Below are 18,650 nucleotides of genomic sequence, written 5' to 3' on the forward strand. Positions count from 1 at the left end.
TTTTTATCAGGCCGCTGCACCTACTTTGATGTTTCTCACTTTCACACAGGGTGCAAGAGGGTTCACTCTGTGCAGCGCTCTCAGCACCTGAGTGTGTTTATTTTACAGCAAAATTAAGTGGCTGGTGGTTAGTGGTTAGTGGCTGGTGGTTAGTGGCTGGTGGTTAGTGGCTAGTGACTGGTGGCTGGTGGATGGTGGTTAGTGGCTGGTGACTGGTGGCTGGTGGTTAGTGGTTAGTGGTTAGTGGCTAGTGGCTGGTGACTGGTGGATGGTGGTTAGTGGCTGGTGGTTAGTGGTTAGTGGCTGGTGGTTAGTGGCCAGTGGCTGGTGGTTAGTGGCTGGTGGTTAGTGGCTGGTGGTTAGTGGTTAGTGGCTAGTGACTGGTGGATGGTGGATGGTGGTTAGTGGCTGGTGACTGGTGGCTGGTGGTTAGTGGTTAGTGGTTAGTGGCTAGTGGCTGGTGACTGGTGGATGGTGGTTAGTGGTTAGTGGCTGGTGGTTAGTGGCCAGTGGCTGGTGGTTAGTGGCTGGTGGATGGTGGCTGGTGGTTAGTGGCTGGTGGCTTGTAGATAGTGGCTGGTGGTCAGTGGCTAGTGGCTGGTGGTTAGTGGCTGGTGGATGGTGGATGGTGGCTTGTAGATAGTGGCTGGTGGTCAGTGGCTAGTGGCTGGTGGTTAGTGGCTGGTGGATGGTGGCTGGTGGTTAGTGGATGGTGGCTTGTAGATAGTGGCTGGTGGTCAGTGGCTAGTGGCTGGTGGTTAGTGGCTGGTGGATGGTGGCTGGTGGTTAGTGGCTGGTGGCTGGTGGTTAGTGGCTGGTGGGTGGTGGCTGGTGGTTAGTGGCTGGTGGTTAGTGGTTAGTGGCTGGTAGCTAGTGGCTGGTGGTTAGTGGCTAGTGGCTGGTGGCTGGTGGATGGTGGATGGTGGATGGTGGCTGATGGTTAGTGGCTGATGGCTGGTGGTTAGTGGCTAGTGGCTGGTGGTTAGTGGCTAGTGGCTGGTGGTTAGTGGATAGTGGTTAGTAGTTAGTGGCTGGTAGTTAGTGGCTGGTGGTAAGTGGCTAGTGGCTGGTGGTTAGTGGCTGGTGGCTAGTGGCTGGTTAAGTTAAGTTAAAGTACCAATGATTGTCATTCTCTGCATTTGACCCATGACCCTTGATCACCCCCTGGGAAGTGAGGAGAGCAGTGAGCAGCAGCGGTGGCCGCGCTTGGTGGCTGGTGGTTAGTGGCTGGTGGCTGGTGGTTAGTGGCTGGTGGTTAGTGGCATGGTGACTGGTGGCTAGTGGCTGGTGGTTAGTGGATGGTGGCTAGTGGCCAGTGGCTGGAGGCTAGTGGCTGGTGGTTAGTGGATGGTGACTGGTGGCTAGTGGCTGGTGGTTAGTGGCTGGTGGCTAGTTGTTAGTGGCTAGTCACTAGTGGCTAGTTGCTTGTGACTGTAGCGGCTATACATGTGTGGTTAGTGGCTGGTGGCTAATGCCTAGTCGTTAATGGCTAGTGGTTTTTGGCTAGTTGCTAATGATGAGTCAATAGAGGCTAGTTGCTAAGTGTTAGTGGGTAGTCTGTAAAGTGGCTAGTCACAAGTGTTTAGTGGCTAGTAGCTATATTGGTTAGTTGCTATTCGCTAGTGGTCATTCTGTAATGGCTAGTTGCTCGTGGCTGGTAGCTGGTTGTTTGTCACTAGTGGCTTGTGGCTAGTCGCTATAGGGGCTAGTCGCTATTCGATAGTGGCTATTCTTTAGTCGCTAGTCTCTTGTGGCGAGTAACTCGTTGGTTGTCACTAGTGGTTAGTGGCTTGTTGCTAATGGCTAGTCGCTATAGTGGCTAGTCACTCGTGGTTATAGGCTTGTCGCTTGTGACCAGTCACTATTTACTAGTGGCTATTTGCTAGTGGCTAGTCTTTCTTGGCTAGTCGCTAGTGGCTAATCGCTGGCGGCTAATCGCTGGCGGCTTGTCACTATAGTGGCTATTCCTTAATGGCTAGTCGGTTGTGGCTAGTAACTAGTCAGCAATGGCCAATCCCGAGTGGCTATTTGCTATACTGGCTAGTCACTGTAGTGGTTAGTGGCTAGTCACTAGTGTCTAGTCGCTAGTGGCTAGTCACTCGTAGCTAATAGCTAGTAACTAGTTGCCAGTGGCCAATCCTGAGTGGCTATTTGCTATTATGTATATATTCGTATATATGTTAGATTTTTTATCGCTATATTAGTCTACTTATACCTGCATTGTCCTTTCCATCCTTACACTTTCCATCATTGTAACTGAGCTACTGTGTTGAACAATTTCCCTTGTGGATCATTAAAGTTTGTCTAAGTCTAAGTCTATAATAGCTAGTCACTTTAGTGGTTAGTGGCTAGTCACTAGTCACTAGTGTTTAGTTGCTAATGGCTATTCGCTAGCAGCTAGTCACTCGTAGCTAGTGGCTAGTACCTAGTCGATAGTGGCTAGTCGCTTGAGGCTTGTTGCTTGTGGCTATTCGCTAGTAGCTAGTCGCTAGTGGCTATTTGCTAGTGGCTAATCGCTAGTGGCTATTCGCTCATGGCTAGTAGCTATTTGCTAGTGGCTATTCGATACTGGGTCATGGCTAGTAGCTAGTCGCTAGTGGCTAGTCACTTGTAGTTAGTGGCTAGTACCTAGTCGCTTGAGGCTTGTCGCTTGTGGCTATTCGCTCGTGGCTAGTCACTATAGTGACCAGTCGCTATAGTGGCTAGTTGCTAGTGGTGAATTGCTAGTGGTTAGTAGCTATAGTTGCTAGTCGCTATAGTGGCTAGTTGCTATTGGTTATAGGCTAGTCAGTAGTGACTAGACGCTAGTGTTTATTCACTAGTGGCTAGTAGCTTGTCGCTATAGTCGCCAATGGCTAGCTGCTAGTAAGTAGATGCTGGTGGCTAATTACTAGTGGCTAGTCACTAGTCGTTAGTGGCTATTTGCAAGTGGCTAGTAGCCAGTCGCTAATGGCTAGTAGCTAGTCGCAGGTGAGAAGCGCCGCAAAGCAACAAAAATGAGAATGAAAAAAGATGATGAGGGAATATTTGTCCTTCAGACTGAAAGATCAACATGAAGCCACCAACACTAACAGCAAATGTGGACAATTTGATGGCAAAAAAACCCAACAAAAAAAACACTTGACACAGTTTTCTCCAGATGGGGAAAACTCTGCAATTCAAGATGTTCAATATTTATTAAAGTGCTTTTTTTTTCCAACCGAGATTGAAAGCCAATTTCATTTTTATTGCTAACTTCCTGCTCTTCACGGTAAAAATCAATGTTTTGTGCGTTTGGAAAAGAATAATAGATTTTATTCGTAAAAGCACTTTACATTGAGCAAACAACCTCAAAGTGCTACGGTGCATTTAAAAAAAGAATAAAAACAAAACAACAACGCTAGAACCACAACTAGCTGCCCCCAACGAGTAAAATAAATAGTAAAAAAAAATAAAAACTACAACAGCCTAATAGCTAGAACTAGCACACATATATCTAAAAAAAAAAAAAAAAAAAAAGGCTTTTTTAAAAAAGAAGGGTTTTTAAGCCTTTTTTTAAAAGCATCCACAGTCTGTGGTGCCCTCAGGTGGTCAGGGAGAGCGTTCCACAGACTGTCATAGAATGCTTGCATTATTCTTATTATTATTGTTATTCTAATCATTATTATTATTAATTTTAGTATTACATTATGATTACATTAGTGCTTAATTTGGTCCCACAAACAATGCCCACAATAATATTGTTTATGCGTAATATTTCATCCAGGAAAACTTATGAAATTTAAACAATAAAAATAGAAAATTTGACATTTTATGAAGAAAAAAAATAAAAACTACAACAGCCTAATAGCTAGAACTAGCACACATATATCTAAAAAAAAAATACTTTTTTAAAAAAAGAAGGGTTTTTAAGCCTTTTTTAAAAGCATCCACAGTCTGTGGTGCCCTCAGGTGGTCAGGGAGAGCGTTCTACAGACTGGGACTAGAATGCTTGCATTATTCTTATTATTATTATTATTATTCTAATCATTATTATTATTCATTTTAGCATTACATCATGATTACATCAGTGCTTAATTTGGTCCCACAAATAATGCCCACAATAATATTGTTTATGCACAATATTTCATCCAGGAAAATTTATGAAATGAAAACAATAAAAATCAAAAATTGGACATTTTATTTAAAAAAAAAAAAAAACTAGAACAGCCTAATAGCTAGAACTAGCACACATATATCTAAAAAAAAAAAAAAAAGACTTTTTTAAAAAAGAAGGGTTTTTAAGCCTTTTTTAAAAGCATCCACAGTCTGTGGTGCCCTCAGGTGGTCAGGGAGAGCGTTCTACAGACTGGGACTAGAATGCTTGCATTATTCTTCTTATTATTATTCTTCTAATCATTATTATTATTCATTTTAGCATTACATCATGATTACATCAGTGCTTATATGGGTCCCACAAATAATGCCGACAATAATATTGTTTATGCGCAATATTTCATCCAGGAAAATTTATGAAATGAAAACAATAAAAATCGAAAATTAGACATTTTATTTAAAAAAAATAAAAAATAGAACAGCCTAATAGCTAGAACTAGCACACATATATCTAAAAAAAAAAAAAAAAGACTTTTTTAAAAAAGAAGGGTTTTTAAGCCTTTTTTAAAAGCATCCACAGTCTGTGGTGCCCTCAGGTGGTCAGGGAGAGCGTTCTACAGACTGGGACTAGAATGCTTGCATTATTCTTCTTATTATTATTATTCTAATCATTATTATTATTCATTTTAGCATTACATCATGATTACATCAGTGCTTAATTTGGTCCCACAAATAATTCCCACAATAATATTGTTTATGCGTAATATTTCATCCAGGAAAACTTATGAAATTAAAACAATAAAAATAGAAAATTTGACATTTTATGAAAAAAAAAAAAAAAACTAGAACAGCCTAATAGCTAGAACTAGCACACATATATCTAAAAAAAAAAAGACTTTTTAAAAAAAAGAAGGGTTTTTAAGCCTTTTTTAAAAGCATCCACAGTCTGTTGTGCCCTCAGGTGGTCAGGGAGAGCGTTCTACAGACTGGGACTAGAATGCTTGCATTATTCTTCTTATTATTATTACTCTAATCATTATTATTATTATTTTAGCATTACATCATGATTGCATCAGTGCTTAATTTGGTCCCACAAATAATGCAGACAATAATATTGTTTATGCGCAATATTTCATCCAGGAAAATTTATGAAATGAAAACAATAAAAATCGAAAATTAGACTTTTTTTTTTTTTTTTTTTTAAAAACTAGAACAGCCTAATAGCTAGAACTGGCACACATATATCTAAAAAAAAAAAAAAAGACTTTTTTTTAAAAAGAAGGGTTTTTAAGCCTTTTTTAAAAGCATCCACAGTCTGTGGTGCCCTCAGGTGGTCAGGGAGAGCGTTCCACAGGGTTAGGCCATAGAATGCTTGCATTATTCTTCTTATTATTATTATTCTAATCATTATTATTATTATTTTAGCATTACATCATGATTGCATCAGTGCTTAATTTGGTCCCACAAATAATGCCCACAATAATATTGTTTATGCGCAATATTTCATCCAGGAAAATTTATGAAATGAAAACAATAAAAATCGAAAATTAGACATTTTATTTAAAAAAAAAAAAAAAAACTAGAACAGCCTAATAGCTAGAACTAGCACACATATCTAAAAAAAAAAAAAAAAAAAAAGGCTTTTTAAAAAAAAAAATTTTTAAAGAAGGGTTTTCAAGCCTTTTTTGAAAGCATCCACAGTCTGTGGTGCCCTCAGGTGGTCAGGGAGAGCGTTCCACAGGGTTAGGCCATAGAATGCCTGCATTATTCTTCTCCTTATTATTATTCTAATCAATATTATTATTAATTTTAGTATTACATCATAATTATATGAGTGCTTAATAATAACAATGCCCACAATAATATTGTTTACGTGTAATATTTCATCCGGGAAAATTTATGAAATCAAAACAATAAAAATAGAAAATTAGACTTTTTTTTTTTTTTAAATAACCTTAAAATTATAGGATTAATAAAGATTATTTATATATTTAATATTTGTTTACTTACTATGGTATATTATTATTTATTATTTATTTATTACATTATAGACACATCTCAATGTATTATTTCAGTAGTTTAATTATAAAATGAAAGCTGTCTTAATATTCTAATCGGTTTTGATTAAAAATTAATGTAATAAATTGTCAAAAAGTGGTAGAAATAAATATAGTGCAAGTGAGTGTTGTGTTGTCTCCTGCATGTTGTTGTCCTGTCCTCATCCTGTCTTCTCTCCTCTGACCTTTGACCTGTCAGACTTAGAGACCTCAGTGGACAGTCGCTGCACTACGGACAGTGCTGACAGTGCCTTTATCGGCCGCCGCTATTGAGCCCCTCCCCTTTTCCCCCTCTCGCTCTCAGGAAGTGACATCATAAAAAGGGAAGAGACAAGGAGGACACTTTACATTTCCTGGGAAATCCTTGTTTTGTCGTTCTTGTCTTTGTGTACTTGTGTGTCTCTCCCACACCCTGCTTGTGTGCGTGTTTATTATATATGTGTGTATTATTCATGTGTTTGTGTGTCAGCACTAATATTCCAACACCACAATAAAAACAAACATGCTGTATTTAATAAGAGTGATGTTGTGACCTTTCACCTCAGGTCAAACTGTGTACATTGGTCTCCTGAGTCGAGGCTGGATCAATGTTGGGTTACTGTTTTTTTTATTTCCAACGTGCACGCGACACGATGTGATGCACGTCCGAAAAGGAGTAGAAAGAAGCTGAGCTTATTCAATCCGACCCCTTGTCATACCGTAGCAATTTTATCCCATTTCCTTGTTCACTGTAACAGAACAGTGAATAAATAAGTAAATAATAAATAAATAATATACCATAGTAAGTAAACACTTTAAATAATCTTTATCTCGAAAGAAGAAGAAAAAAATCTAATTTTTGGATCCTAAATGTTAGTTGATGCTTCCCGTGCACTTCCCTGCTGCACTAGCTCTTTGTTCAATCCAATCCACTTTATTTATAAAGCACATTTAAACAACAAAAATATTCAAAACAATATTAAAAACAATAATCAAATATTATCCTTAGCTCCACCAATGACTGAATATATGAATGAATGAATATAGAACCAATATAAAAACAATATAAAAATAAATATGATTAAAAACTATTTTAAAGGGAAAAACCAATTAAAACAGTAAATAGAAATCAAAATTTATAAAAAAAATAAAATCCTAAATGTTAGTTGATGCTTCCCGTGCACTTCCCTGCCGCACTAGCTCTTTGTTCAATCCAATCCACTTTATTTATATTGCACATTTAAACGACAAAAATATTAAAAACAATATTAAAAACAATATTAAAAACAATAATCAAATATTATCCTTAGCTCCACCAATGACTGAATAAAAACAATAAATAAATAAATATAGAACCAATATAAAAACAATATAAAAATAAATATGATTAAAAACGATTTTAAAGGGAAAAACCAATTAAAACAGTAAATAGAAATCAAAATTTATTTTAAAAAAAAATCCTAAATGTTAGTTGATGCTTCCCGTGCACTTCCCTGCTGCACTAGCTCTTTGTTCAATCCAATCCACTTTATTTATAAAGCACATTTAAACAACAAAAATATTAAAAACAATATTAAAAACAATAATCAAATATTATCCTTAGCTCCACCAATGACTGAATAATAAAAACAAAAAATAAATAAATATAGAACCAATATAAAAACAATATAAAAATAAATATGATTAAAAACGATTTTAAAGGGAAAAACCAATTAAAACAGTAAATAGAAATCAAAATTTATAAAAAAAAAAAAATCCTAAATGTTAGTTGATGCTTCCCGTGCACTTCCCTGCCGCACTAGCTCTTTGTTCAATCCAATCCACTTTATTTATATTGCACATTTAAACGACAAAAATATTAAAAACAATATTAAAAACAATATTAAAAACAATAATCAAATATTATCCTTAGCTCCACCAATGACTGAATAAAAACAATAAATAAATAAATATAGAACCAATATAAAAACAATATAAAAATAAATATGATTAAAAACGATTTTAAAGGGAAAAACCAATTAAAACAGTAAATAGAAATCAAAATGTATTTTAAAAAAAAATCCTAAATGTTAGTTGATGCTTCCCGTGCACTTCCCTGCTGCACTAGCTCTTTGTTCAATCCAATCCACTTTATTTATATTGCACATTTAAACAACAAAAATATTAAAAACAATATTAAAAACAATAATCAAATATTATCCTTAGCTCCACCAATGACTGAATAATAAAAACAAAAAATAAATAAATATAGAACCAATATAAAAACAATATAAAAATAAATATGATTAAAAACGATTTTAAAGGGAAAAAACAATTAAAACAGTAAATAGAAATCAAAATTTATAAAAAAAAATAAATCCTAAATGTTAGTTGACGCTTCCCGTGCACTTCCATGCCGCACTAGCTCTTTGTTCAATCCAATCCACTTTATTTATATTGCACATTTAAACAACAAAAATATTAAAAACAATATTAAAAACAATATTAAAAACAATAATCAAATATTATCCTTAGCTCCACCAATGACTGAATAAAAACAAAAAATAAATAAATGTAGAACCAATATAAAAATAAATATGATTAAAAACGATTTTAAAGGGAAAAACCAATTAAAACAGTAAATAGAAATCAAAATGTATAAAAAAAAAATAAATCCTAAATGTTAGTTGATGCTTCCCGTGCACTTCCCTGCCGCACTAGCTCTTTGTTTAATCCAATCCACTTTATTTATATTGCACATTTAAACAACAAAAATATTAAAAACAATATTAAAAACAATATTAAAAACAATAATCAAATATTATCCTTAGCTCCACCAATGACTGAATAAAAACAATAAATAAATAAATATAGAACCAATATAAAAACAATATAAAAATAAATATGATTAAAAACGATTTTAAAGGGAAAAACCAATTAAAACAGTAAATACAAATCAAAATTTATTAAAAAAAAATATCCTAAATGTTAGTTGATGCTTCCCGTGCACTTCCCTGCTGCACTAGCTCTTTGTTCAATCCAATCCACTTTATTTATATTGCACATTTAAACAACAAAAATATTAAAAACAATATTAAAAACAATATTAAAAACAATAATCAAATATTATCCTTAGCTCCACCAATGACTGAATAAAAACAAAAAAATAAATAAATATAGAACCAATATAAAAACAATTTAAAAATAAATATGATTAAAAACGATTTTAAAGGGAAAAACCAATTAAAACAGTAAATAGAAATCAAAATTTATAAAAAAAAATAAATTTTTAAAACACAGAGTTGTTGTTGAGAATTAATGCCAAAAGTGTCTTGATGTATTTCAAACGTTCACTGTATATAAACCTAAATAGGGTAACTACTATATTTTCCAGACTATAGTATATAAGCCACACCCACTAAATTTTAGAAGAAAAAATATGTTCCATATATTAGCCGCACCGGACTGTAAGTCGCAGATATATACGTTGTGAAATTACTTATTTACACGGAAATATTTTACAAATATTTACATACCTTAATTGTTTCCACGTGGTGTCTGTAACAGGGCAGTAAAACGGCGGATCAAACAAAACAGAAGTCATGGTCATGGACCCGCTAACTAGCTCTCCAATCAGCTAAACGGACTCAATAACTGCGCGGTGACGTTTTGGTGAATTTACAGAGGAATTTGTAAACTAAAACAAACGTGTTCGCATATTAGCTAATGCTAACGATGCTAGCTTCGTTACATTACGATAGCACGCATGAAAACACTGCGGTTTAGTAAGTGTGAATTGTTTTGGGTATATCGTAAAAAAACGTACAAACGTAGCTTGGAGTGATGAATGAAGAATGCGTACGAGTAGAAACGCTATGGACGGCTAGAAGATGGTACGGCACTTGTGTTTCCGGTTGAAAGGACTAAACGGAGGGAAATACTGTAGACATGCCCCCAGCAACACCTCACAGTGAAGGAACTCGTCCTGAAGATGGCGCCGTAGCACAAACAACAACACACCTTTTCAGCGTTTTTCGTGTGTTTTATGAAACGACCTGCGACCCCGAGAGGGACAAGCGGTGGAAAAATGGATGGATTTGCAAGGTCAGTGAAGAAAAATTCATAAAATGGCCACACTGTTTTATGAGCCGCACGGGTCAAAGCGTAGGGAAATGTTGTTAAATTTTAATTTTTTTATTTGTATTTAGATTTTTTATTTTTTTAAGTGTTTGTTGCAACAAAATTGAGGAAAAGTTGCAATAAATTGTTGTGATTTTTCCTCTGTGAATATAATTTGCTGGAAAAAAAAAGTAATTAATGACAGATATAAACAAAAGAGACTAAGAAAAGCATCCAACCAACAACAACAAAATAATAATAATGTGCAAATTTAATTTTGTCATCAAAACTAAGTACATGTTTATTACTGCCAGGGAAGAATTAAAAATGATATTCACGTGAGGAAAAAAAACTTTCACAGTTAAAAATAAAAAATGCTGCAGACGAGTAAACAATACAAATAATAATAAAGGACTTTACTATAGAAATGACTCTGTGTATAGCAGCTGTACACAGACTACTCTAAAGTATATGCAAAAGGTCGTAAAAACGGTAGAAGGGTGTGCTCGTTTTAGTTGCATATGCTTATCAATATTAATATATTCTTTATTCATCGCAAAATCCTGGAGGGACTGTTTTTAGAGAGTTTCTTTATTTTCTCAAGGCGCTGCACACACCCTTGAGGGTGTTATTAATTCATCTGTTTTTTGTCAGCATTTTTACAAATGTATTCTGGCTTTAGAAGTATTCTTCCCAGTCAGTTATGTATGTTAGAGCAGCACTTGTTAACTCACCGTAGGGAGGGGATTCATAGGGCCCCATTCCTGGGTGGATCTCGCGTGAGAGGAAGAGGGGGGTTAATCGTCTGCTGGAAATGATGGAAAGCGCCACTCTTCATAGCAAAGTTGGAATTGCCACATAACTCGTTGTAAGGCGGGACTATTCGACTACACAATGAAGAGGGCCGCAGTTTAAGGGGCCAAAGGTCTCAGGGGCCGGACGTTAAAATGTGGACGTTTCGTCAGAAAGTGCCTCCGCGGGTTATAATTCTTTGAGACGTAGTTTACTTGATTGCAAAGTAAACACACGGTCTTTAAATTCAGTAAATTCATTATTCTGCCCCTCGCTACTCACTTCAAGCGTGTGCAGCTGGACAGATAGTTAACAGCACGAAGAAACAGAAGCTCCAGAAGTTTTATTGAGGATTGATGTTCCTTCTTTTTAATGACTTTCCTTCCTCAGTATTGTTTCTTTACACTTCTTTCTTCATTTAGGTTTGCGAGACTGAAAATATGAACATAAACGCATACTTGCCAACCCTCCCGTTTTTAGCGGGAGAATCCCGGTATTCAGCGCCTCTCCCGACAAACTCCCGGTATTCAGCCGGAGCTGGAGGCCACGCCCCCTCCAGCTCAATGCGGACCTGAGACTGAGTGGGGACAGCCTGTTCTCACGTCCGCTTTCCCACAACATTTTTTTTGTCAGACTTCTCCGTTGAACACGGTGGCCGAAATGATATACTCATCATGAACGGAGAAGTTAAACAGGACAATACTGCCATCTAATGGATAGCCACCGGAACACTGAAATTCAAGTTTTTTTGTTTTTCTTCTATGTAAATAAAATAAATATATATATATATATATATATATATATATATATATATATATATATATATATATATATATATATATATATATATATATATATATATATATATAATATATATATATATATTATATATATATATATATATATATATATAATATATATATATATATATATATATATGAAATACTCGAGTTGGTGAATTCTAGCTGTAAATAACCACGCCCCCAACCACGCCCCCGCCATATATATATATATATATATATATTATATATATATATATATATATATATATATATATATATTATATATATATATATATATATATATATATATATATATATATATATATATATATATATATATATATATTATATATATATATATATATATATATATATATATATAATATATATATATATATATATATATTATATATATTATATATATATATTTATATATATATATATATATATAATATATATATATTTATTTATATATAGCTAGAATTCAATGAAAGTCAAGTATTTCATACATATATATATATATATATGTATATATATATATATATATATATATATATATATATATATATATATATATATATATATATGTATGTATATATATATATATATATATATATATATATATGTATATATATATATATATATATATATATATATGTATATATATATATATGTATATATATATATATATATGTATGTATGTGTGGGAAAAAATCACGGTATCGAATATTATTATTATTTTTTATTTTTTTGATAATCTAATTAAGACATATATATATATATATATATATATAATGTCTTAATTATATATATATATATATATATATATATATATATATATATATATATATATATATATATATATATATATAATGTCTTAATTAGATTATCAAAAAGATAAAAAAATAATAATAATATTCGATACCGTGATTTTTTCCCACACATACATATATATATATATATATATATATATATATATATATATATATATATATATATATATATATATGAAATATATATATGAAATACTCGAGTTGGTGAATTCTAGCTGTAAATAACCACGCCCCCAACCACGCCCCCGCCCCCAAACCCCCCCCTCAAGGTCTCAAGGTTGGCAAGTATGCATAAACGCTACAGAAGTATAACGTCCATTGTGTATTTTAGGTAAATAAACTCGAAGGTTTAGTGTTAATACATTCACACAATAAAGCACAGATGTTTATGCATAGCAAAATCAAACAACAGCCACAGCAAACACTGCACACAACGTATGTGGCTCAACACAATTAAACCTAAGGTGTAGTTATCGCCCTCTACTGGTCAAATTTAGCGCTGCATGTACTAAACGAGCAACAGCACGAATATAAATGACATCACAAAGTCAACAATTTCAATACATTCATACTTTGTCATCCGCTCGCTGTTAAAAGTCAGATTTTCGGGATTTATTTTGATATTTTTTTTAGGGTCGATGGTGCCATTTTAGGGTCGAATGACTAGTCTTCTTCTACTCGCGTCACTGTGACACATATGCCTCGCTGTCGCCCCCTGCGGGGTGTCAGGAGTACGGCATACACGATCAATCCTCATTTTAATGGTTTCATCAAACTTATTTGGATTTGAATTATTTGGCTTTAATGTGATGTATCACTATTAGCGTTGTTGCCCTCTACTGGTCAAATTTAGTACTATATGTATGAAAATAGGTTTTATCATTACTCTCGGACAAAAAACAACATGATCAAGAATACAAAAGACATCACAAAGTCAGAAATGTCAATACAAAACAAACTAAATATCTTACATTCTTACTTTGTTGTCCAGTTGTTGTTAAAAGTCCCATTTTTGCAATTTATTTAGATTTTTTTTTTTCCAGGCTTGAATGAGTAGTCTTCTTCTACTCACCACATTGCTGCGTCACTGTGACACATATGTTTTGCTGTCGCCCCCTGCGGGGTGGCGGGAGTACTGCATATACGATCAACCCTAGTTTTAATGGTTTCATCAAACTTATTTAGATTGGATGTGATATATCACTATTAGTGTAGTCGTCACAAAGTCAGACATTTCAATACAAAACAAACGAAATATCTTACATTCTTACTTTGTTGTCCAGTTGTTGTTAAAAGTCCCATTTTTGCAATTTATTTTGATTTTTTTTCTCCAGGCTTCAATGAGTAGTCTTCTTCTACTCACCACATTGCTGCGTCACTGTATGCATCGCTGTTGCCCCTTGCGGGGTGGCGGGAGTACTGCATACATGATTTTATTGGTTTCTTCATTCCTTATTTGGGCAAAGTTGGGCGGGGCCGGATAAAAAGCTTTGGCGGGCCGGATGTTGTAAGGTATTTACTCATATTTCACGGATTAAAAACATGTTTTTTTTAAGATGGATGAATTGTGTTTTAAATATCGTTTTGGGAATAAACAAAAAGGTGGTATTTACATTGCTAATGAGTCATGGGGAGTGGGGGGGGGGGGGTAGGTGTGTTACATGTTTAAGACGTCCTCCTCGTGTGTTACATGTTGAAAATGTCCCCCTTGTGTGTGTTACATGTTGAAGACGTCCCCCTTGTGTGTGTTACATGTTGAAGACATCCCCTTTGTGTGTGTTACATGTTGAAGACATCCCCTTTGTGTGTGTTACATGTTGAAGACATCCCCTTTGTGTGTTACATGTTGAAAACGTCCCCTTGTGTGTGTTACATGTTGAAAACGTCCCCTTGTGTGTGTTACATGTTGAAGACGTCCCCCTTGTGTGTGTTACATGTTGAAGACATCCCCTTTGGGTGTGTTACATGTTGAAGACGTCCCCCTTGTGTGTGTTACATGTTGAAGACGTCCCCCTTTGTGTGTTACATGTTGAAGACATCCCCTTTGTGTGTGTTACATGTTGAAGACATCCCCCTTGTGTGTTACATGTTGAAGACGCCCCCCGTCGTGTGTTACATGTTGAAGACGTCCCCCTTGTGTGTGTTACATGTTGAAGACGTCCCCCTCGTGTGTTACATGTTGAAGATGTCCCCTTTGTGTGTGTTACATGTTGAAGACGTCCCCTTTGTGTAAGTTACATGTTGAAGACGTCCCCTTTGTGTGTTACATGTTGAAGACGTCCCCTTTGTGTGTGTTACATGTTGAAGACGTCCCCCTTTGTGTGTGTTACATGTTGAAGACGTCCCCTTGTGTGTGTGTTACATGTTGAAGACGCCTCCTTGTGTGTGTTACATGTTGAAGACGTCCCCCTTGTGTGTGTTACATGTTGAAGACGTCCCCTTTGAGTGTGTTACATGTTGAAGACGTCCCCCTTGTGTGTGTTACATGTTGAAGACGTCCCCTTTGTGTGTGTTTCATGTTGAAGACGTCCCCCTTTGTGTGTTACATGTTGAAGATGTCCCCTTTGTGTGTGTTACATGTTGAAGACGTCCCCTTGTGTGTGTTACATGTTGAAGACGTCCCCTTTGTGTGTGTTACATGTTGAAGACGTCCCCTTTGTGTGTGTTACATGTTGAAGACGTCCCCCTCATGTGTTACATGTTGAAGACATCCCCTTGTGTGTGTTACATGTTGAAGACGTCCCCTTTGTGTGTTACATGTTGAAGACGTCCCCCTTGTGTGTGTTACATGTTGAAGACGTCCCCTTTGTGTGTTACATGTTGAAGACATCCCCTTGTGTGTGTTACATGTTGAAGACGTCCCCTTTGTGTGTTACATGTTGAAGATGTCCCCCTTGTGTGTGTTACATGTTGAAGACGTCCCCCTTGTGTGTGTTACATGTTGAAGATGTCCCCCTTGTGTGTGTCCCCCGCAGGTTTCCCCTCCTTGAGCCGAAACAGAGAGTCCTACCAGTCCATCGACCAGCAGGACCAGCCCAGCGAACAAGACAAGCCCTTCAACCAGGCGCAGGACAGCAAGGCAGCCCGTGCTTACTAACACTGACGCACTAACCTTCACCTCGGACCTTTGACACAGCAGGACGTCACATCTCAGAGATTTTTTTTTTTTTTAGCAGATTCGCTTTTCTGGCACACTTTCGATGTATTATTTTGTGTTTTTGTATTCCCCTTTCAAACGTGGCACTTCAGGATTCTCTCTCTTTTGAACTTCCCTTGTTTCAAACACGTTCCGTCTGCTCTCAGGTGACAGTTTATTAGGTACACCCGGATAAACACGATCATAATAACCACTCCGCGGCAATAAAGCATCCTTTTTTTTAGCACCATGTTTGTTTTGATGTGGTTTATTCCGAGGGAGCTGCAAGGTGTAGTGAACACGCCAGGCCGCTAGTTGGCAATGTAGCGATCGAGAAACAGGAAGTGGGGATGGGTATTGAGGTGACACAAAAGGTGAAACAGGATGTGAGGCGCAGAGCGGGAATCAGCCGGAAAAGTAAGTACATTTAAATGAAGTTAAATTGTACGTAACATGAATAATATATGTTGTTAGTTCTGGATATTTTGATTAATGATTCTTATTTGGAAAAAAACGAGAACAAAAATGTGGATTAGCAACAATTTTGTTTAGTTTAGTTCACCAAGTAGCACTTCAGAAAACACATCAAGTACCACCATAATGACAACATTAAATACTGTAGTGTAGTAGACCTAAGTATTCATTAAGTACCACCATAATGACAACATTAAAATACAGTAGTGTAGTAGACCTAAGTATTCATTAAGTACCACCATCATGACCAACATTAAAATAAAGTAGGGTAGTAGACCTAAGTATTCATTAAGTACCACCATAATGACATTAAATACAGTAGTGTAGTAGACCTAAGTATTCATTAAGTACCACCATAATGACAACATTAAAATACAGTAGTGTAGTAGACCTAAGTAGTCATTAAGTACCACCATCATGACCAACATTAAAATAAAGTAGGGTAGTAGACCTAAGTATTCATTAAGTACCACCATAATGACATTAAATACAGTAGTGTAGTAGACCTAAGTATTCATTAAGTACCACCATAATGACAACATTAAAATACAGTAGTGTAGTAGACCTAAGTATTCATTAAGTACCACCATCATGACCAACATTAAAATAAAGTAGGGTAGTAGACCTAAGTATTCATTAAGTACCACCATAATGACAACATTAAATACAGTAGGGTAGTAGACCTAAGTATTCATTAAGTACCACCATAATGACAACATTAAATACAGTAGGGTAGTAGACCTAAGTATTCATTAAGTACCACCATAATAACAATATTAAATACAGTAGTGTAGTAGACCTAAGTATTCATTAAGTACCACCATAATAACAATATTAAATACAGTAGGGTAGTAGACCTAAGTATTAATTAAAAAAAACAAGGCAGAGGATTGTATTTTATATTAAGTATATTTCTGGCCACTTTGACGTTACACACAGTTTGAACAGTAACACTGTGTTAGAATATAGGGGGGAAAACACTGTACTTTAATAATGAATGAAATATTTGCCCTATCACCAGATGGAGCCCTAGTACCAGTACCACAGTTGGAGAACCACTGGTTTAGAGGAGAGGCACAACCGTAGCATGGAGGGTAGATGGAGGACAAGGAGGCGGGGCTTGTTGATTAACAAGAGTACCGCCTCTCTGGGTCTGACACGTCCTCCGCAGAGTCAAGGACGCTGGGTGCAACAAACGCAGATCCATCAAGTTGGCCGTGAGGCGTTCAGGAGCAGGTTTGTCTTTTTCATTAGTGCTGAGACTGGGTTTAGGGTGGGATGGTGGCCCTTTAAGAGTCTTGTGTATGGGGGCCCCACCCTGGCAGACAGCGTCATATGTGCCGACCATGTACCGTTCATTTTGCGTGCCGCTGGAAGCCGTCAGGGCGTTGCCATTTTGATGACATCACTTCCTATGCGGTGCAGGACACACGGGGCGTGGCCATTTTGTCTACTGTGTATGGGATCAAAACAGCCAACAAGCCGGCCAGGAAGGAAAGAGGGAATGGCTGTGGACCTAGACTTACAGAGGAACCCACACACGCTGCCCCTCCTCCCCGCGCCCTCCTCTGACCTCCCTTGTCAGCCTCGTGACGGCACGCCCACTGCCTTTGGCAAACAGCTAAGTGACAACAATTTGACTATTAATTGGTTTTCGCCTCGACAAAAGTCCGTATTTTCGTAAAAGGATGCACACCTTTAATATATATATATATATATATATATATATATATATACACACATATATATATATATATATATATATACACAATATATATATATATATGTATATATATATATACACAGTATATATATATATATATATATATATATGTATATATATATATACACAGTATATATATATATATATATATATATATGTATATATATACGTATATATATATATACATACACATGTATACATATATGTATATATATTTCAGTGTTTCCCACACATTCATTTATTTGTGGCGGCCCGCCACGAAAGAATTACGTCCGCCACAAATAAAAAATAAAAAAAATATTTTTTTATTTTTTTGTCCTGTCCAGCTTCTCAGGCAAATCATATAGTTGATGTAGATGCCCATATAGGCTGTTCAGATTTACTTTACAAAAGAGAAGTGTAGGATACTTCTCTTGTTGCCTTAATTTGTATTTGACCACTACTGTTTTCTGTTTATTTGTTACTGACTGTGGCAGGACACCTCTGCCTCTGTTTCACTTTATGTTGCTGGTAAATAATATGGTTGTAGTTGTAGGCTAAAGTTAAATTATTTAGTATGCACTAATTAAAGGGGCAGAGATTTAAGAGACATTTTAGCTTTTGTATTTTATAAGATATATTTTTTGTAAGAACCACAATTAATAAATATATTTCAGTGAATAACTTATTGTTCAAATCTGTATATAAATATGTACATAAAGT

At 35.7% G+C, this 18,650-nt stretch overlaps 2 protein-coding genes across 3 annotated transcripts in view; both read left to right on the forward strand.

Moving 5' to 3' along the window:
* agtrap (angiotensin II receptor-associated protein) overlaps positions 1-16,001 on the forward strand; it is a 29,591-nt gene extending 13,590 nt beyond the window's left edge. The window contains exon 5 of the mRNA XM_062037960.1: positions 15,591-16,001. Within this exon, the coding sequence (XP_061893944.1) occupies positions 15,591-15,712 (122 nt within the window). The 3' untranslated portion in view covers positions 15,713-16,001. The remainder of the gene's footprint in view (positions 1-15,590) is intronic.
* Positions 16,002-16,096: 95 nt separating this feature from the next.
* Positions 16,097-18,650, forward strand: part of zpr1 (ZPR1 zinc finger) — a 55,970-nt gene continuing 53,416 nt past the window's right edge. The window contains exons 1-2 of one of the 2 annotated variants that reach the window (XM_062037958.1): positions 16,097-16,168; positions 17,273-17,461. The gene's annotated coding sequence lies outside the window, so the exon portion shown is untranslated. Of the gene's footprint in view, positions 16,169-17,246; positions 17,462-18,650 lie in introns of both variants that reach the window. The other variant, XM_062037957.1, reaches the window with a different exon arrangement.

The sequence above is a fragment of the Entelurus aequoreus genome, linkage group LG26, assembly GCF_033978785.1.
Source record: "Entelurus aequoreus isolate RoL-2023_Sb linkage group LG26, RoL_Eaeq_v1.1, whole genome shotgun sequence".
In the NCBI taxonomy this organism is placed as follows: Eukaryota; Metazoa; Chordata; class Actinopteri; order Syngnathiformes; family Syngnathidae; genus Entelurus; species Entelurus aequoreus.